Genomic DNA, 18,517 nt, shown 5'->3' with positions numbered 1-18,517 from the left:
CACACCACAGAGCCAGCACTGCCACCACAGAGCCAGCACTGGCACCACAGAGCCAGCACTGGCACCACAGAGCCAGCACTGGCACCACAGAGCCCACACCACAGAGCCAGCACTGCCACCACAGAGCCAGCACTGCCACCACAGAGCCCAGCACCACAGAGCCAGCACTGCCACCACAGAGCCAGCACTGCCACCACAGAGCCCAGCACCACAGAGCCAGCACTGCCACCACAGAGCCCAGCGCCACAGAGCCCACACCACAGAGCCAGCACTGCCACTACAGAGCCCAGCGCCACAGAGCCCACAGAACACAGCACTGCCACTACAGAGCCCAGCGCCACAGAGCCCACAGAGCACAGCACTGCCACCACAGAGGCCGGCATACCACAGAGGCCGGCATACCACAGAGGCCGGCATACCACAGAGGCCGGCATACCACAGCCCAGCACACCACAGAGAACGGCACACCACAGAGGAGCCAGGAATCAGGACCAGCAGCCAAGAATCAATGACCAGCAGCCAGCCCACAGGCCCCAGGACCAGCAGCCAAGAACCAGGACCAGAAGCCAGCCCCAAGGCCCCAGCAGCCAGACCCCAGGACCAGCAACCGGAAAACAGAACCAGCAGCTCAGCCCCAAAAACCAGGACCAGCAGCCAGGAATCAGGAGGACCAGCAGCCAGACCCCAGGACCAGCAGCAAAGCCCTAGAAGCCAGGACCCAGTCCCAGAAGCCAGGCCCAAGGACCAGCAGCCAGCCTTAGTACCCATTATTTAAGGTAAGTGAAGTCTTCTAGTGTTGGGCCTGGGCATCAAAGTGCTATTAATTAATATAATATTGTTTATTTTTCTATTGTTCAGTGACACTCTAATGTAGTTTCTCATGGGGGCTGGAGGGGACTCTTTCTATCAGAGACTCTCCAATAGGCACAGAGAGGACCTCTGTAAGATAAACCCCCCCTCCAGGTCCCATTAGACTCCGTTGTAGTCTCTAATGGGGCCTGGTGGGGGGTCTTTCTAACATAGACTTTAAAATGCACACAGAGATGACCTCTGCTTGAGAGACCCCCCCTCCAGGTCCTATGATACAACCCCATTGTAGTCTCTAATGGGTCCTGGTAGGGGGGAGGGGGGTCTTTCTAACAGACAGTCTAACAGAGGCCCTCTCTGTGTTCCTTGGAGAGACCCCCCTCCAGGTCCCATTAGGAAAAGGGGAGGAGTTAGTAAGATGACCACGCCCACGTGGGGGCGCCATAAATATTTCTGCACCCAGGCGTCTGTTACCCTAGGATCGGCCCTGACTAGGCAGGTATCCCGAAGACAATCTACTTCACTAAGTCATCTGAACAGAGACTTGACCTAAATTCATCTAGTGGTAAGGTGAATCTGCAACCTGGCTGCATCTCAAGACAGGTGAAACTGCGACCTTGCTGTTTCCTCAGATAGAAGTCCTCATCCATTGTGAATAGTTCAATCTGGAGTATCCCACTCTTCCCTTCTCCCATCCCTATTTAGAAAAACAACCTACCCCTGGGCTGATCATTGACAGCCAAAGAAATAAAGTGTTAATTTGTGAATACCAGTGTTGCTAACTGTAACCCAGGGGGACCCGAGAGTGTATTATCCAGCAGTCCTCAAGGGGACAGTGCTACATTTGGGGGCGTCATCCGGGATGCACTCCTGGGTTACCGCAACGGCTGAGAAATCCCACCAAGTAATGCCATGCTTTCCCAAGTAACGTCCTGGAGTGTCAGTGAAAAGGATAATATCTGCCTTACAGTGATCAGTGAAAGTGTGCTGACTAGTCAGGTTAGTAACGGTGGTTGCCATGGGCGATGAATGGACAATTACACAAGAAACAGTATCTGTTCTCAAGTAAAATGCAGGAGAGTGAATGAAGAGGAGATGCACTGTATTGTAGAAAAGGACTGTGTCTGCTTTACAGTAATCGGTGCAAGTGTGGAGGGAGAGAGTAGTGACCCGGGACACAGGGATCGGTGTGTCTGTGCATGTACTGTGAAGAAAAATGTTGCCTGTGCAATTCATGACAGCGGGACAATTTTCCTAAACCATATGGGAAGTCATGTCTATACATGTGCTGTGGAGAAAAATGTTGGCCCTGCAGTTTATGACAGCGGGACAATTTTCCTAAGCAGTGTGGGACGTCAGTTGGCTTGGCAAGATGGAAGTGCAATTGAGGCGCAGGTGCAGACAGAAATGGCGGATGTGTGTGGATTGAGTAACACAATCTGCCAGGCAGTGATCTTCGTGCTGGCTGAACAGAGTTGGAGCAGCAGTGAAGAGGTTACTGTACCGCTCAGGAAAGCGCACTATGAAGAGACCTGCTTAACAGCTGGAGCCAGCGCCAGAGAGTCAGCTAGTCTGGAGTTGTGGGCGGAGTTACCACCCACACACTGCCAATCCAAACAGGAAGAGAGCTGAGACATCACTTCCGCCTTCGGGTGTAGCTGAGAGGGAGACACGTGTGTGGAGGAGCAAGATGGCGGATGTCAGAGTGAGCCGGAGCGCAGAGGCTATCCCACGTCTTGGCGATGTACCTAGATAGTTGGTAGAATTATCGGAGTTAGTCCTGTGGGACACTGGAGTGTGGTTGGTGCCCAAGTGAGGACTGGCAATGTGCAGCGGGAAGGACAAGGAACATCCCGGGCTGGTATGTCACCAATGCTTGAATGTGTCCATGCGGCTGCAGGCCTGGAGTCAATGCGGACACTGCGATAATTTGCTGGTGCAGGTGGTGCCAAGTGAAAGTCAGCCCAGGAAGTTGTATGTGATCTGGGAGACAGGCTTCACTCAAGAAGCACGGGCACCCATGAGGATCCCTGTAGTCAAAGGAAGAGGAGTGCTGCGAGCGTTGCCGGGGCCGTTAGTGCAGACTTACACTGCCATTTGCTAGACCAAGGAGACTCACACCTTAGGAGGTGAAGTGCACCCAGGTGATTCAGGCCGAGTCAACGCCAGGAAAAGGGCAAGTTATACCTACATGAGCAGAACCGACTTATCAAGGCAGAGGGGAATCAATGGGCTCCCAGGAAGAGGGCTTACACTTCCCTATGCCAGACCGTGGAGACTCACACCTCGGAGTTGAAGTGCGTCCAGGTGATTCGGGCCGAGTCGGGACCAGAGAGAGGGCCAGCTGCACCTGCACAGTCAGAACTGATTTCTATTAAGGCAGAGGGGAGTCAATGGACTCCCGAGAGGAAGACCCCTAGTGTGATGAGTGAAGGGGAGGCCGGAGCCATTGATAGAGGGTCCCCCAGCTTTCATCATCAGTTTGGATCCTTGGAGGAAGGGATAGATGTCTGGAAGTCTGAGGAAGAGACAGAGTAGGACTGGGGAGCAGATGAAAGGAGCAGCTCTATAAGTCCCAGTTTGCCTGATGAGGAGACAAGTGATTTGGTGGTATGCATGCAGTGTGCCAGAAATTTGGGGTTTTGTGGGGCCTATGCTACACGGGTAACAGATCTGTCCCTACCTTGTACCTACACCTATACTCAGGATCAAAACGAGGCCTATGAAAAGCTCCTCATGAGACAAGACACCCTGTACTCCCTACCTGGGAGAGAAAATATACAAACCCTCCCCAGGTTCTCAAGATGCCAGTGTCTGATTCAGAGGAAGGTGTCCCTAGAGTATGGGTATGACTACCCCTATGTTCCCTGACCCTGAGAGATAATTTTTTGGAGGTCGAGGCCAGAGGAGAGGAGTGGTGCTGTGATGCGATTTGGCAATTCCTTTACATTCCCAAACCATCCTGGAACAAAGAAAGGCCTGAGCTATGGGACACCTTCTGCTCTACAAAGACAAACTGGAATTTACATAGACCGCATGGAGGTCTGCCGACCAAATAGAACTGGCCAGGCTTGGTCCGTTCGTGGTAAAGACTCAGAAGTGAAGTCAGTCCGGATCCCTCATGCTGACCATTACTGCTAAGGATGTAGGACCCCACCCTTGTGGAGATACCGTTGTAAGGCTGTTTAGTCTGAGAGCTATTTGGAGAAAAAGAGGGGGCTGGAGACCAAAGTTCAAGTGCAAAGTTCAAGTTGTTGACTGTTGCTAGGGCCAAAGCCTTATTTCCAAATACCCCTTTACCTTCTATCCTTGAAAAAGGGATCGGGAAGTCAGCAGAACTGCTACCACTAGGTAGTACCATTAAAAGAGGGCCAACCCACTAACGCACAACAAACTTTCTGTTCAAGAGGACTTAAAGCGGTAGTATCCCGCTTTTTGACACTTTTACCTACAGGTAAGCCTATAATAAGGCTTACCTGTAGGTACAAATATCTCCTAAACCGGCACGGTTTAGGAGATATTTACAGTGCATGCAGCCGCTCGCGCGAGCGGCGCATGCGCTCTGAAGGTCCGGGGGACCTTCAATTAAGTTGCCGGGAGCTTACCGGAAAAATCACTCCCGCGCGCATGCGCGGGATTGATGTCATCGCGGCTCCGGCCAATCATCGCGCCAGAGCCGTCTCTTCCGGCCAATCAGCGCGCCGGAGCCGCCGAACCCGGAAGAGACGACGAGGGACCATGGCAGCGCCCGCAGCAATGTCCGGGGGTCCGTGTCGGGGCTTCGTTTTAAGGTAAGTTACACATAATGGGCTTGTATGCGATGCATACTAGCTCATTATGCCTTTGTCTTGCAGGTTTTTTTTTTATTTTTTTTTTTTTTTTTTATAGAGCTTACAACCGCTTTAAGTAGTCACTTAAAGTCATGCTTGAGTCATCATCAGAAGTCAGTTTCCCTACATGTTCTATCAAGATCCTTTGGGCCATCGGGCCAGGATCATTTAATGGAACACTTTGCAAAGAAATTTGGGCTATTGGGCCAAGGGAAAGAGTACAGAAAGAAGATACTTTGTTCAAAGGACACTTTACGAAGATCCTGTTGGGCAAGTGCGCCAGTTGGTGAAACTTTTTGTGCAAGGTACTACCTCAGGAGAGCAGGTAGTGGCTTGAAGTCTCTTCGGAGAAGGGGATGCCAGAGTGAGGGCCCCTTGAAGAGAAACACACGACTCACAAGTTGGACAAGTTGCTCAGGCTCCAGCAAAATAGCTTGTCACAGAGATAAAGATATGTTGCCCCAGTGTTAAAGGAGGAAAGGACACTGTGAACACCAGTCGGGTGGACTCCGCATGTCTTGGTTCTGATCTTGTGAATCTGACTGTGATAGGAGTAGTCAGTGCCCCGGTGCTAAAAAGGGACTGTGCCTATCATCTAGTCACTAAAGAGGTCACATAGAGATTAGATAGTCAGCTTGGCAGGGTTTAATTGTTACCTGTTCCAGGAGTAACCGTGAAACACCAAAGTCAAGTGTGTCCGAAAGTGACAGGAATGGAAGAAGATCTCTGTGAATGTGCAGTTAGGAACAATGCGGTGAGAAAGTCGCCTCTGAGGAGAGGACAATCTCACTGATGTAAGTAGTTATGCATTAACCCATGCTTAACCTAAATTCCTTTGCAGGCTTGCTTTCGATTTCCGGCTCTGGCTAGGCCCTCCATCATTTCATGCAATCTAGTTAGCTAAACAAGATAGTGTTCTGTACCTGTCCAAGCAGATTTTTGTTTGGCGGGGGTGCATTGATTTAAAAGCACCTACTGTGTGTAAATAACCTTGTGAATATTTGTACAGCAGTAATATATATATATTTTTTCACATAATTTTATTGTGTCTACTGGCCACATATGGGGTATGCCCCCATTGCCTTGTACATTTGTTATTTCCCTTTTCCACCTTTCCAGGTTTGTGGGATACTCCGTAGGAATTTTTGGTGAAAGAATTTTTGTAGGAGCGGCTGTCCAGAGCCAGTGAGGACATGGCTCGGTTTGGCGGGGGGGGGGGGGTGAGTGTAGCACCCTCCTAGGTAGGTACTGGTGAGAGAGTATAGTTTTTGGCTCTGTCTGCCTATCAGAGAAGCAGAAGGGAAATCTATATTGCTTTCTGCCTACCAGAGAGCAGGATCTGTGAGTTAGGTCTGTTCAGTGTGTGATTCATTGGGTCTAGATATTGTTTCATGCTGGTCCAATAGGGAGGCATGTTGGACAGTGGGAGGAAACCTGACCAATGGGTACACAGGCTTTGATACAGTTCCAGTGATTGGCAGAGACTGGCTGTCTCGGTGCATTCTGGGATACTGTATAAAAGCCAGGAGCACATGTGCTGCGGGGTCTTTGGCTGGTGAGCAGAGTCCCGGAAGGGAAGATGGCGGTTGCCTCCTCCTCTGTTGCAGTGGCACGTGGTCACAGGCAGCCGGCCTGGGGACCAGAACAAAGGAACTGAACCCAGAGGTCCAGGAGAACTGACTGGAGGGGTAGAGACATTGGAGACACTCGAAAAACAGTATCGTGAGTATAGGGGATCATGTCTAGGGGCCTGACCTGAGGGGGGCCACCCCTGGGTAGGATAGTCAGAGGGCGGGTGTCAGTCTGTGGAGTGAAAGGGGATACTAGGCAGGTATCCCGAAGATAATCTACTTAACTAAGTTGTCTGAATAGAGACTTGACCTAAATTCATCTAGTGGCAAGGGGAATCTGCAGCTTGGCTGCATCTCCAGACAGGAGTCCTCATCTACTGTGAATAGTTCAATTTGGAGTATCCCACTATTCCCTTCTCCCATCCCTATTTAAAGTAAAACACCAAAAACAATTACATACCCCAGGACTAATGATTGACTGAGAAGTAAAGTGTTCATTTGTGAATGCCAGTGTTGCTAACGGTAACCCAGGGGGACCCTAGAGTGTATTATCCAGCAGTCCTCAAGGGGGCAGTGCTACACAGTAATTTTTAACGCAGTAAATGTAAAGGCAGTGCCGAGTAATTTGCAGTTGTAATAAATGAAGGATAATTGTTAGCAAACAAATTAGAAATGTGCCGAGCAATCAGCAGTGGTAACAAAGATCAACTAACAATCTCTGAAACCAGTGATTTTGTAAATGCAGTGCTGAGTAATCTGCAGTGGAAATAAATGAAGGATTATAATTGGCAAACCAGTAATCAGCAGTGGCAACAACAACTTAACAATCTGTGGATCCAGTGATTTTGTAATTGCAGCACCGTGTAATCTGCAGTGGTAATAAATAAAGGGATAATTATTGGCAAACAAAGTAGCAATGTGCTAAGTGATCAGCAGTGGCAACAAAGATTAACCAACAATCTCTGAATCCAGTGATTTAGTAAATGCAGTGCTGAGTAATCTGCTGTGGAAATAAAGGACAATTATTGGCAAACCAGTTAGCAATGTGCTGAGTATCCATCAGTGGCTACAACAATTTAAGAAACACTCTGGGAATCCAGAGATTTTCTAAAGGGCCAGTTTACACCATAGAAGCGCAGTCCGTATGCGTTCCAGGTGCTTTTCTGCATGCGCATTTTTGAGGCGTTTTTGATGCGTTCCAGTGCATTTTTTTCCCATTTCTTTTTTGTTTACCTTAAATAAGGACATATGTGTCCCGGTGCGTTTCTGATGCGTTGTATCCCGTTCCAGTGCAGGAAAAATGCAGCATGTTCTACATAAAAATTGGGTGGAGAGTAAGTGCCTGTATGGAAAATTTCAGGTATACTCCAGGTCTTACTGGGGGAAGGAAAAAGAAGAGGAAGGAGGGAGGGAAAAGAAGGCAAAGGAGGGAGGGGGAAAAGAAGAGGGAGGGAAAAGAAGGGGAAGGATGGAGGAAAAGAGGGAGGGAAAAGAATGGGAAGGAGGGAGGGAAAAGGGGAAGTGAGAGAAAAACCAGAAGGACACTGGGAGTTGGGGATTTGACTGTGCCCAAAATAACAAAAAATGGCTAAAAAATATATAATTATTTTCAATTACACAAGAAGATTAAAATAACAGTCATGTATAACATGTAAAAATCATTGCATATTCTGCATATGATCATACATTTGGTGGATCGACGCGTTTCGCCCACAAGTTTCTTCAGGATGCAATTATGCATGAGCCTTCAAAGTATAAGCCCTTTAGATTTCATCCACAAAACATACAGTATGTATAGAACTAAGTCAGGTCAGCGTATATCTTGAGGAGGTACAGGGGCCGATAAGTAAACATCCATCTACTCCGAGCAGGAGTTAAAATAAGATTATAGAAAATTCACACAAAATAAATTGCGCTAAATGGCAACCTTAAGTAAAAAAACTGAGGTTGCGCTAATTGTGAAATTATTAAAAAAATTGACATGTAGTGATAAAGAAAATATGAAAGAAAGTAAATATAACACACAATAGAGCCAAGAAACCAAAGCTCTTATAAAAAGTAAACATCAGTAATAGTCCACAAAATGTGACTAGGTGAGTTTCCGACCATATAATAGACAAATGGATTGAAGATGTGAAGAAGTGAAGATTCCACCACCAAAAGCGGTATCCACCACCGCTCTAATGGCCTGCTGAACAAAACTAAAGACCACAAGGGTCGACAGCACTGAGGATATATCTCAACATAGGCCATAGTATCCTATGGCAAAAAAACGAACCTCTCCTCTGTGGTTCTCCAGGTGGTGGGCAGCTTGTCAAAGGGTAGTGATCCCCAAAAGAAACAACAAGAAATGCGCCATAGGGTAACAACGTATGATGGATTATTGTGGATAAAAAAGACTGCACTTACAAAATCATGGAAATTCAAAGGCATAAAACGAGCCAGTCAGGCTTTTTTATCCACAATAAACCATCATACAGTGTACTGGTATCCAGTTCTTGATTGTCAGTGTGCTATGAGCCGGCTGATTGGTTGCAGGGAGGGGCAAGGCTCTCTCACTCTAGGATCATATTAGCAGACCGGTCTCCTATGAAGTCAATACTGAACTGTTTCAAATGAATCCGTTCGTCAGATGAATCGATTCATCCAGTTCAGCGAAAAGAATCGATTCAAAAGAACGGTTCTTTCATAAACTGGACATCGCTAAAGTAAAATATATATATATATATATATATATATATATATATATATATATCCTTATTTCTATCGGTATGGCTGACCACATGAGCTCAATTTATTTTATATTATTATAGAAAATAAAATAGTAATAATGAAAAAAATTGTTTTGAAGTTTGTCACTCAGAAGAAGCTCCTGTTATTTTTCGGGCGACAAGCTTCACGCTATGTAAATTTGCCTTTGAACGGCGCACGGTAAATCGTGTGACAACACCGCACCACATTTTAGGTAATGTGGCAAATAATGGCACCTGCATTTTTCGATTGCGGTCACCATTTTGCCACAATCCCAAAATGCCTAGGTGTGAATGGGCCCTGACAGAGTGGCATTTCCCCCTATAATGTGTTTTTATTGTCATTCTTTCTAGGCAGCCTATAACCCTGACCTAACGTTCGGAATTATTGGCTGGCCGCTCTGCTAGGAGTAGGGTTGGTGGGGGGGAGGGGGGTTACATTACTTGCCTTGCCCCGGGTGCAAGCAAACCCACCCTACGCTAAACAAAACTGGCTCCTAACTTTTTTAGATGGCTCCTAGATTCAAAGGAAATTTGTCAAGACCTGCAAGTAATAGTAGATTGGGGTGCTAGTTCCACAGCTCTGCCTAAGTATACTTCTGCTGATGCCGTCCCTGAAAACTGTGCTGGTCCCTGTACACCGTGTACAGATTTAAGGCTCCCCCCCCCCAAACCTGCCATTTATAGGGTTTGTGTATTCCCTGTGTTCTCCTCAAATCTTTGTGAGAAGGACCCTCCTAATACTAAGCAAACATGGTTCAGAGGACAAACAGAGTTTACTTTCTGATTCTAATTTCTGATAAGGCAGGTAGGACAAGATATGATAGGTGTGCGGGACATGAGAAACCAAACAAACACAAAATAACTCAAAAATGATATGCATCCCATCCTAACATTGTGCAACCAATCATTCTCCACTATCCATCTACAGGGAGACCCGCATAGGTCACATAACCACATCAAGGAGGATGGAGGAGGACCAGAGTCACATGACTGAGAAGGTACTAAACCTCACCCTGGAGATTATCTACCTGCTGACTGGAGAGGTGAGGATTCTGGGAGGTCACATGACATCACTCTTATCTCTATTAATAAAACCCAGACCTGACCGGAGCGGTGAGGAGGATTCTAGGATTCTAACATGATATTCTTATTGGTTCCTCAATACAGAGATTTCCTCCTGTGAAGTCAGGTGATCATATGACCATCACAGTGCCTCCATGTGACTCCCTAAAACCTGAGAGACACAACATGCAGAAGATTCTAGAAGTCACCAAGAAGATGATGGAGCTGCTGACAGGAGAGGTGAGCGGTGCTGGGAATTCTGGGACATTATCCAGTAACAGACAAGGGATGTGTCTGGATGGTGACTGTATCATTGTGTGTGTCAGGTTCCTATAAGGTGTCAGGATCTGTATATTGTCTGCTTTGTTACAATTTATAGCTTTATTTATTTTTTATTCTATTTTCAGAGTGGAAACCTGAGAGGTTCTAAAGTTAATGATAAAGAAGAGATAAAAGAGGAGGATGATGAGGATGGGGTAATGGAGGAGTCAGCATTTCTAAAAGAACACAAAGATCTGTACCAGGACAACATGATGGAGTCATCCAGCTATAGGAACCCATCAGAGAGAAGTCCCCGTCCTCTGTATTTCTGGGATTCCAAACAGGAAGATCACACCATCCCCCACCATCATCAGGTAGATGATTGATAATTATTGGTAATTATGATTTTTACACAGTATGTTTGTTACATTGAATGCCTTATTATATATTCAGAGTTGAAACCTCTGGGATTATAAAATTGTTGTTAAAGAAGAGTATAAGAATGAGTAGTATGGAGTGATACAAGGACATTATGATGGAATCACCTAATAACATGAACCCACCAAAGAGATGTCCCCATCTTCTGTATTCTCGAGATTCCACACAAGAAGGTCACACCATCCCTCACTATCATCAAGTCGGTGGAGTTGAGGGTCTGGAATATAAAGTGACTGAACACTCTCACATGTGGAGACGATGTGTGGACTCTACAAGATGATATTTTCTATGTGATCTCACATCATAAATACTTCTATATTACAGATGTATTTTTCTGCCATTCTGTTGGTTTAGGGTGAAGATCTGATGAACATGAAAGTTGAGGGTGAAGTAGAGGAGACGTATGTGAGGGATGATCAGCAATATATGGAGGATGCTGGAATGACGAGGACATTCAAAGAGGAGGACACTCCTACGGAGATCAGAACAGGTAATCCATAATCGATCTAAGTTTTTGCAGATGACACAAAATTGGGCAGGGCAATAACTTCACATTGTGAGGCAGATATCTTACAGAATGACCTGACCAAAATAACAGAGTGGGAAACTACATGGCAAATGAGGTTTAAGGTGGAGAAGTGTAAGGTTTTGCACTTGGGGGACTAAAAACATAAAAGCACAATACACTTTAAGGGGGGAACCTTTTGGGGAATCTAAAATGGAGAAAGATCTGGGAGTCTTAGTAGAGGATAGGCTGGCAATAGCATGCAATGTCAAGCTGCAGCTGCCAAAGCCGGGAGGATATTAGCATGCATAAGGAAGGGTATGTATTCCAGAGATAAAACTATAATCCTACCACTTTATAAAACTCTGGTCCGACCGCATCTGGAGTATTCTGTCCAGCTCTGGTTGCGAGTCCTCAGAAGGGATGTGAAGGAGCTGTAGAGAGTCGAGAGAAGGGCAACTAAGCTAATTAGGGGATTGGAGGACCTTAATTATGAATAGCGTTTACAATCGCTTGATTTATTATCCCTGGAGAAGAGACGCCTGAGAGGGGACATGATAGCAATTTACAAATACCTTAACAGTGATCTCAGCATAGAAAAAAAACTATTCAAAGAAACTATTCAAGGATTGCATGAGGACGCAAGGACTTACAATGCGATTAGAAGTGAAGCGTTTTATCCTCCTCAGGCAACGCAGGGGGTTCTTTACTGTTATGGCTACAAGATTGTGGAATTCTCTACAACAAGAGGTGGTTTCTGCAAGAAGTATGGCTACTTTCAAAAGACTCTTGGACATACATCTCAAGGATCAGAACATTCAGGGGTATGAGAAATGATTACGGCCACACACACCTACACAGGTTGAACTGGATGGACTATTGTCTTTATTCAACCTCAACTACTATGTAACTATAATATATTCTTCTGTTATCTCTGCTACTTCTTCATTATTAGAGATCACATGACCCAATGCCTAGGCTTGTGCTTGTGTGAAGAGCATGCACCTCCCAGCCCCCATAGGTTCCTGCTCTTCTGACAAGACTGTAAATGTAGAAGTGATCTGGGAGGAGGACCAAAGGTCATTTGACTGAAGAGGGGAAGTCACAGTTGGTTGGGACATCCACAGAGAACATCTCACTAAAATCTACCTGATCCAGATAGAATCTTGATTTAGGTGAACTACCTTTTTTGTATCTATTGAACATGTTTTTATATTTTCCAGGACACATCATCGAAAAACTCTCAAAGGATCATCTCACTTTATCTCCAGGTTGTAAAATCGAAGATGAGAACATCACAAGAGATTGTGCAGGAGAAAAGACAATGAGCTCCGCTATGGATGGTGGACTTCACAGTGTGGATAGACCATCAAACCCCTCTGACTCTGAGCAACCTCGTACTGTGAGGGGTGGAGCCGAAATTCAGGGGGAGGAGAAATTTTCCTGTTCTGAGTGTGGGAGATGTTTTCTTCATAAATCAGAACTTTTCATACATTATAGATCACACACAGGGGAGAAGCCAAATTCCTGCCTTGAGTGCGGTAAATGTTTTTTACAGAAATCAGATCTCGTTATACATCAGAGATCTCACATGGAGGAGAAGCCATATTCCTGTAATGAGTGCGGGAAATGTTTTTCACAGAAATCAGACCTTGTTAGACATCAGAGATCTCACACAGGTGAGAAGCCATTTCCATGTGCTGAGTGCGGGAAATGTTTTTTACAGAAATCTGCCCTGGTTGTACATCAGAGGTCTCACACAGGGGAGAAGCCGTATTCCTGCCCTCAGTGCGGGAAATGTTTTTCACAGAAATCAGACCTTGATAAACATCAAAGATCGCACACAGGTGAGAAACCCTATTCCTGTCCTGAGTGCGGGAAATTTTTTTCACGGGTGTCCTATCTTTACTTACATCAGAGGATTCACACAGGTGAGAAGCCGTTTTCCTGCCCTGAGTGTGGGAAATGTTATTCATGGAAATCAGACCTTGTTATGCATCAGAGATTGCACACAGGGGAGAAGCCGCATTCTTGTCCCGAGTGCGGGAAATGTTTTTCCGAAAAGTCCAGTCTTTACAGACATCAGAGAATCCACTCAGGGGAGAAACCATTTTCCTGTGCAGAGTGCGGGAAATGCTTTTCACAGAAATCAGACTGTGCTATACATCAGAGGTTGCACACAGGGGAGAAGCCGTACTCCTGCCCCATATGTGGGAGATGTTTTCCATGGAAGTCAGATCTTGATAATCATCAAAGAACTCACACAGGAGAGAAGCCATATTCCTGTCCTGATTGTGGAAAATCTTTTTCTTGGAGGTCCAGTCTTTCTTCCCATCAGATATGCCACACAGGGGAGAAGCCGTATTCCTGCCCTGAGTGCGGGAAATCTTATCCACGGAAATCAGAACTTCTTAGACATCAGAGATCTCACAAAAGGGTGTAGGGTTGAACCAAATACACCTGAGTTCAGTTCCTGGGAAGGCTTACTAGACAGTTCTTAAGTTCTGAATTTTCCGAACCCCACTGAAGTCAATAGGAGCAGAATTATTATAGTCCATTTTGAAGGCTAATAGGCAAGAGACAAACAAAGGTCACGGGAAGCTGGGCACTACCCTGATGGACATGTATAAATGCAAATTTTTTTTTTTTGCAAAATTTCTATTTAGAGGGGATCAGTTCTTTTAATATTAAAAATGTACAATTTCTTTAGATAACATTCTTGGGGAGGTACCTTAAGCCTTCCTGTGAAGGGGCACAATTGTACGATGTAAAATAGGGATTTTTTCACAGTGGAAATCAAAACATTTACTGTATTTTCTGGCGTATAAGACTACTTTTGAACCTCAAAAAAATCCCCCAAAAATGGGGGGGTTGTCTTATACGCCGAGTACAATATCTCCAAGGTAACCTAAGTATTACCGGTAGATGTAATCTCTCAAGACGCTGGCTGTGTGGAAATCCTGTACCGGTATACCTTATGTACCGTAGCTTCGGTTACATAGAGTGTACCATGCTGAGCCAATCAGGGAGAGCAATGTATTCTATTATTGAATGCAAAGCCTGCTCAGATTGGCGGAGTAACATCAGCCCGCCTCTCTGACTCTGCCAATCCGAGCAGGCTTTGCATTCAATAATAGAATACATCGCTTACTGCGATTGGCTCAGCGCGGTATACTGTATATAGCCGAAGCTACAGTACATACGGTATACCGGTACAGAATTCCCGCACAGCCAGCGTCTTGAGATTACATCTACTGGTAATACTTATGCTTAGGGTACCTTGGAGATATTATGAGAGATTACCTGTATTACAGTACTTGGGGTACCTTGGAGATCTATGAGAAATCCTGATGTTTTTCAATGGTGTTGCCTTGCTTCGGAAGGGGGGTAGTCTAATACGGCGAGTATAGCCCAAAACCTATGTTTTAACTTGAAAATTAGGGGGGTCGTCTTATACACCGGAAAATACGGTACATTGCTGTTAAATGACATTTCCCCACCAGCTTCCTTCAGTTTGTAAACAAAGGGGATTCCGTTCATGACCCTTAACCTAGATGAGGATCTGGTAAAGATTAAAAGTGGGACACCACAAAAAATGAACACAAAAAATGTCATGTGCATTCTAGCACTCAAGGATGCTGTGCATTCTAGACACCTGCATCCTAACAACCAATGATGCCATTGGTTGCTAGGATGCTGGCAGCCATGCTGTCATTGGTAGTTCCGGGTATGACAAAAAAAAAAAAAAAATAATCATGTGGTCCCCCAAATCAATGCCAGACTTTTATTCTTGATGTTGGATTTTAAGTAGGGAAAATGCAGTCCAAATTCCAAACCACATTCTTTGGGCATAGTATTGGTTTTAAGCATGAACCCCATGCAAACAAGAAAAAAAAGTGTAGGGTCCATCCCAAAATCAACCCCTGACCCTTATTTAACCTCTTCCTGCTGTTTTGCATGCATATATGTGGCCTCTCGGCGGGTGGGATTTAAGGGTGAGAGGTTTATATGCGGCCCTATTTAAGCACAAAACTGTGCTAAGATCGTGCGCCCTGCGTGCTCCCAGCACAGTCACTGCCGGGGACCAGAAAGCTCCTGATGCACACTTGCAATCTGGAGTTTTCCAATCATGTGACTGCTGTGATAGCCAATCACAGCGGTCACATGACCTGAATGCCCGCCTCCCAGCATCTAGAAGTTCTCAAAGGGGCTGGGAGGCGGCAGTGGGAAGGGGTTAAACATGTAGTCTGGCTGGACAGGAAAAGAGGTGGGGGCATGTGCCCCAAATTCTGAACTATACCAGGCTACATGCCCTTAAAATGGGGAGGGTGCCTTGCCAGGGGGGACTTCTCTGGCAAAGCATTTTGTCTTTATAACAAAACAGGGGGGGGAAGCAATTAAAGCCGCTACCTACACTATAATACCAAAAGTATTGGGACGCCTGACTTTACACACACATGTAACTTTAATGGCAACCCAGTCTTAGTCTGTAGGGTTCAATATTGTGTTGGCCCACCCTTTGCAGCTATAAGAGCTTCAACTCTTCTGGAAAGGCTGTCCACAAGGTTTAGGAGTGTGTCTATGGGAATGTTTGACCATTCTTCCAGAAGCACATTTGTGAGGTTGAGGCAATGATGTGGATTAAGAGGTCTGGCTCATGTCTCTGCTCTAATTCATCCCAAAGGTGTTCTATGGAGTTGAGGTCAGGACTCTGTGCAGGCCAGTCAAGTTCCTCCACCCCAAACTCACTCATCCATGTCTTTATGGACCTTGTTTGTACACTGAAAGAATGGTAAAACATTCCCATAGACACACTCCTAAACCTTGTGGACAGCCTTCCCAGAAGAGTTGAAGCTGGTATAACTGCAAAGGGTGGGCCAACTCAATATTGAACCCTACGGACTAAGACTGGGATTCCATTAAATTTCATGTGCATGTAAAGGCAGGCGTCTCAATACTTTTGGTAATATAGTGTATTTGGTCACTCGTGTCCCCAGGGATCACCGCCAGCTTCTTCGCGAGGCCAGAAGCAGTGAGATAGTGGTCGTTAAGACACAGGTGCCCACTGGCATCTTAGCAACCAATGAAGCTTAGCAGCCTGCATAACAAAAAGTATTCCTTTACTAGCGGTAGTAATACCATCAATAAATTAAGAATTTCCTACTACAGAGGCAGCAGGATCTTTGGCCTCACAAACTGGCCAAAATGTCCAGTTTGAGAATGTCAAATATGCAAGTTCCAGGTTGAACCCCGCATGAGGCCAAATGTGAACCTAGAGGGGAGATGTCATATTCCTGCCTTGAGCGTGGACATTTTTTTTTTTTAATGGAAGTCCGATCTTACTCAACATCCAAGAACCAAAAAAAAAAAATCTCACTATAGTAAAGAATCAGCCTAATAATCATGTATGTTATCATATGGTGAGCCCACATCATGTCCGACTGTGGTCCCAGACATAGAAAATAAACATGTTGATAAAGTGATTCCGTGACTGTTTATTGGATGTAGTTGTCACACGCAACCCCCCCCCCTCCATTATACACAATAAAACCAAAAGTATTGGGCCACCTGCCTTTACACGTACATGAACTTTAATGGCATCCTAGCCTTAGTCCGTAGGGTTCAATATTGAGTTGGCCCACCCTTTGCAGCTATGACGGCTTCAACTCTTCTGGGAAGGCTGTTCACAAGGTTTAGGAGTGTGTCTATGGGAATGTTTGACCATTCATCCAGAAGTGCCATTTGTGAGGTCAGGCACTGATGTTGGACGAGAAGGCCTGGCTCGCAGTCTCCGCTCTACTTCCTCCAAAAGGTGTTCTATCGGATTGAGGTCAGGACTCTGTGCAGGCCAGTCAAGTTCCTCCACCCCAAACTAGCTCCCTTCAGTGGAACTAAGGGGCCAAGCCCGACCCCTGAAAAACAACCCCACACCATAATCCCCCCTCCACCAAATGATTTGGACCAGTGTACAAAGCAAGGTCCATAAAGACATGGATGAGTGAGTTTGGGGTGGAGTAACTTGACTGGCCTGCACAGAGTCCTAACCTCAACCCAATAGAACACCTTTGGGATGAATTAGAGCAGAGACTCGAGCCAGACCTTCTCATCCACATCTGTGCCTGACCTCACAAATGCACTTCTGGAAGAATGGTCAAACATTCCCGTAGACACACACCTAAACCTTGTGGACAGCCTTCCCAGAAGAGTTGAAGCTGTTATAGCTGCAAAGGGTGGGCCAAGTTCATTCACCACAACTTCAGTGTCACTTACAACTCTACTTCCTTCTCTTCTACTCCTCTTACCATTCGGGTCCCCCAAGGTTCTGTCCTTGGACCTCTCCTATTCTCGATCTACACCTCCTCCCTGGGTCAGCTGATTGCCTCCTATGGCTTACAATACAATCTCTATGCTGATGACACCCTTATTTATCTATCTACCCCTTAGCTCACCCACGTATCACTGATCTAATAACAGACATATCTGACTGGATGTTACACCACTTCCTAAAACTTGATCTATTCAAAATCAAGCTCATAATATTTCCTTCCCCATGTGCCCCTTCACATGATCTCTCTGTCAAGATCATCGGCACAACTATCAACCTGTCCTCGCACGACAGGGTGCTAGGGGTAACCCTGGACTATGAACTTTCCTTTCAGGCCCACATCAAATCCCTGTCCAAATCTTGCCACCTTAACCTTCGTAACATCTCCAGAATATGACCCTTTTTAACCATTGACACCGCTAAGCTTCTACTTCATACCCTGGTTATCTCTAGCCCTGACTTCCTCCTCTTTAGCTTACCTTTACATAGGCTATCCCCCCTTTAGTTCATCATGAATGCTGCTGCTGAACTAACGAGTACTAACAACAACTTGCAAAGCCATTCACAACTCTGCCCCCCAGCAACATCACTAACCTTGTTTAAAAATATCAAACTGTTCTCTACGGTCCTCCCAAGACTTTCTGCTCTATCTCCCTTGTCACTTCCTCCTATGATCCCCTCCTGGATTTCTCCCGAGCCTCTCCTATCCTATAGAACTCCCTGCCCAAATCTGTCCGACTATCTCCTAATCTATCCATCCTTAGACAATCCCAAAAACCATTCTCTTTAAAGAAGCCTATTTACTTCTAGCTAATACACTGTGTTTTTACGTTCTCCATCAACTCATCCCCCACAGTTGTTACCTTTTGTATCACTTGATCCTCCCTCTTAGATTTAAAGTTCTAACGAACAGGGCCCTCTGATCCTTCCTGCACCAAATTGTATCGCAACTGTATTGTCTGCCT

At 45.7% G+C, this 18,517-nt stretch overlaps 1 protein-coding gene across 1 annotated transcript in view; it reads left to right on the top strand.

The window, feature by feature from the left end:
• The window catches only part of LOC309550292 (uncharacterized protein), a 979,642-nt gene that overhangs the window by 685,517 nt on the left and 275,608 nt on the right, over positions 1-18,517 (top strand). Inside the window, 1 exon segment of the mRNA XM_082250695.1 lies at positions 12,654-13,459. Within this exon segment, the coding sequence (XP_082106821.1) occupies positions 12,654-13,459 (806 nt within the window).

The sequence above is a fragment of the Pelophylax lessonae genome (assembly GCF_965119305.1).
Source record: "Pelophylax lessonae genome assembly, chromosome: 3".
In the NCBI taxonomy this organism is placed as follows: domain Eukaryota; kingdom Metazoa; phylum Chordata; class Amphibia; order Anura; family Ranidae; genus Pelophylax; species Pelophylax lessonae.
Note: the sequence above shows the minus strand (reverse complement) of the source record. Positions and strands in the feature narration are given on the sequence as shown.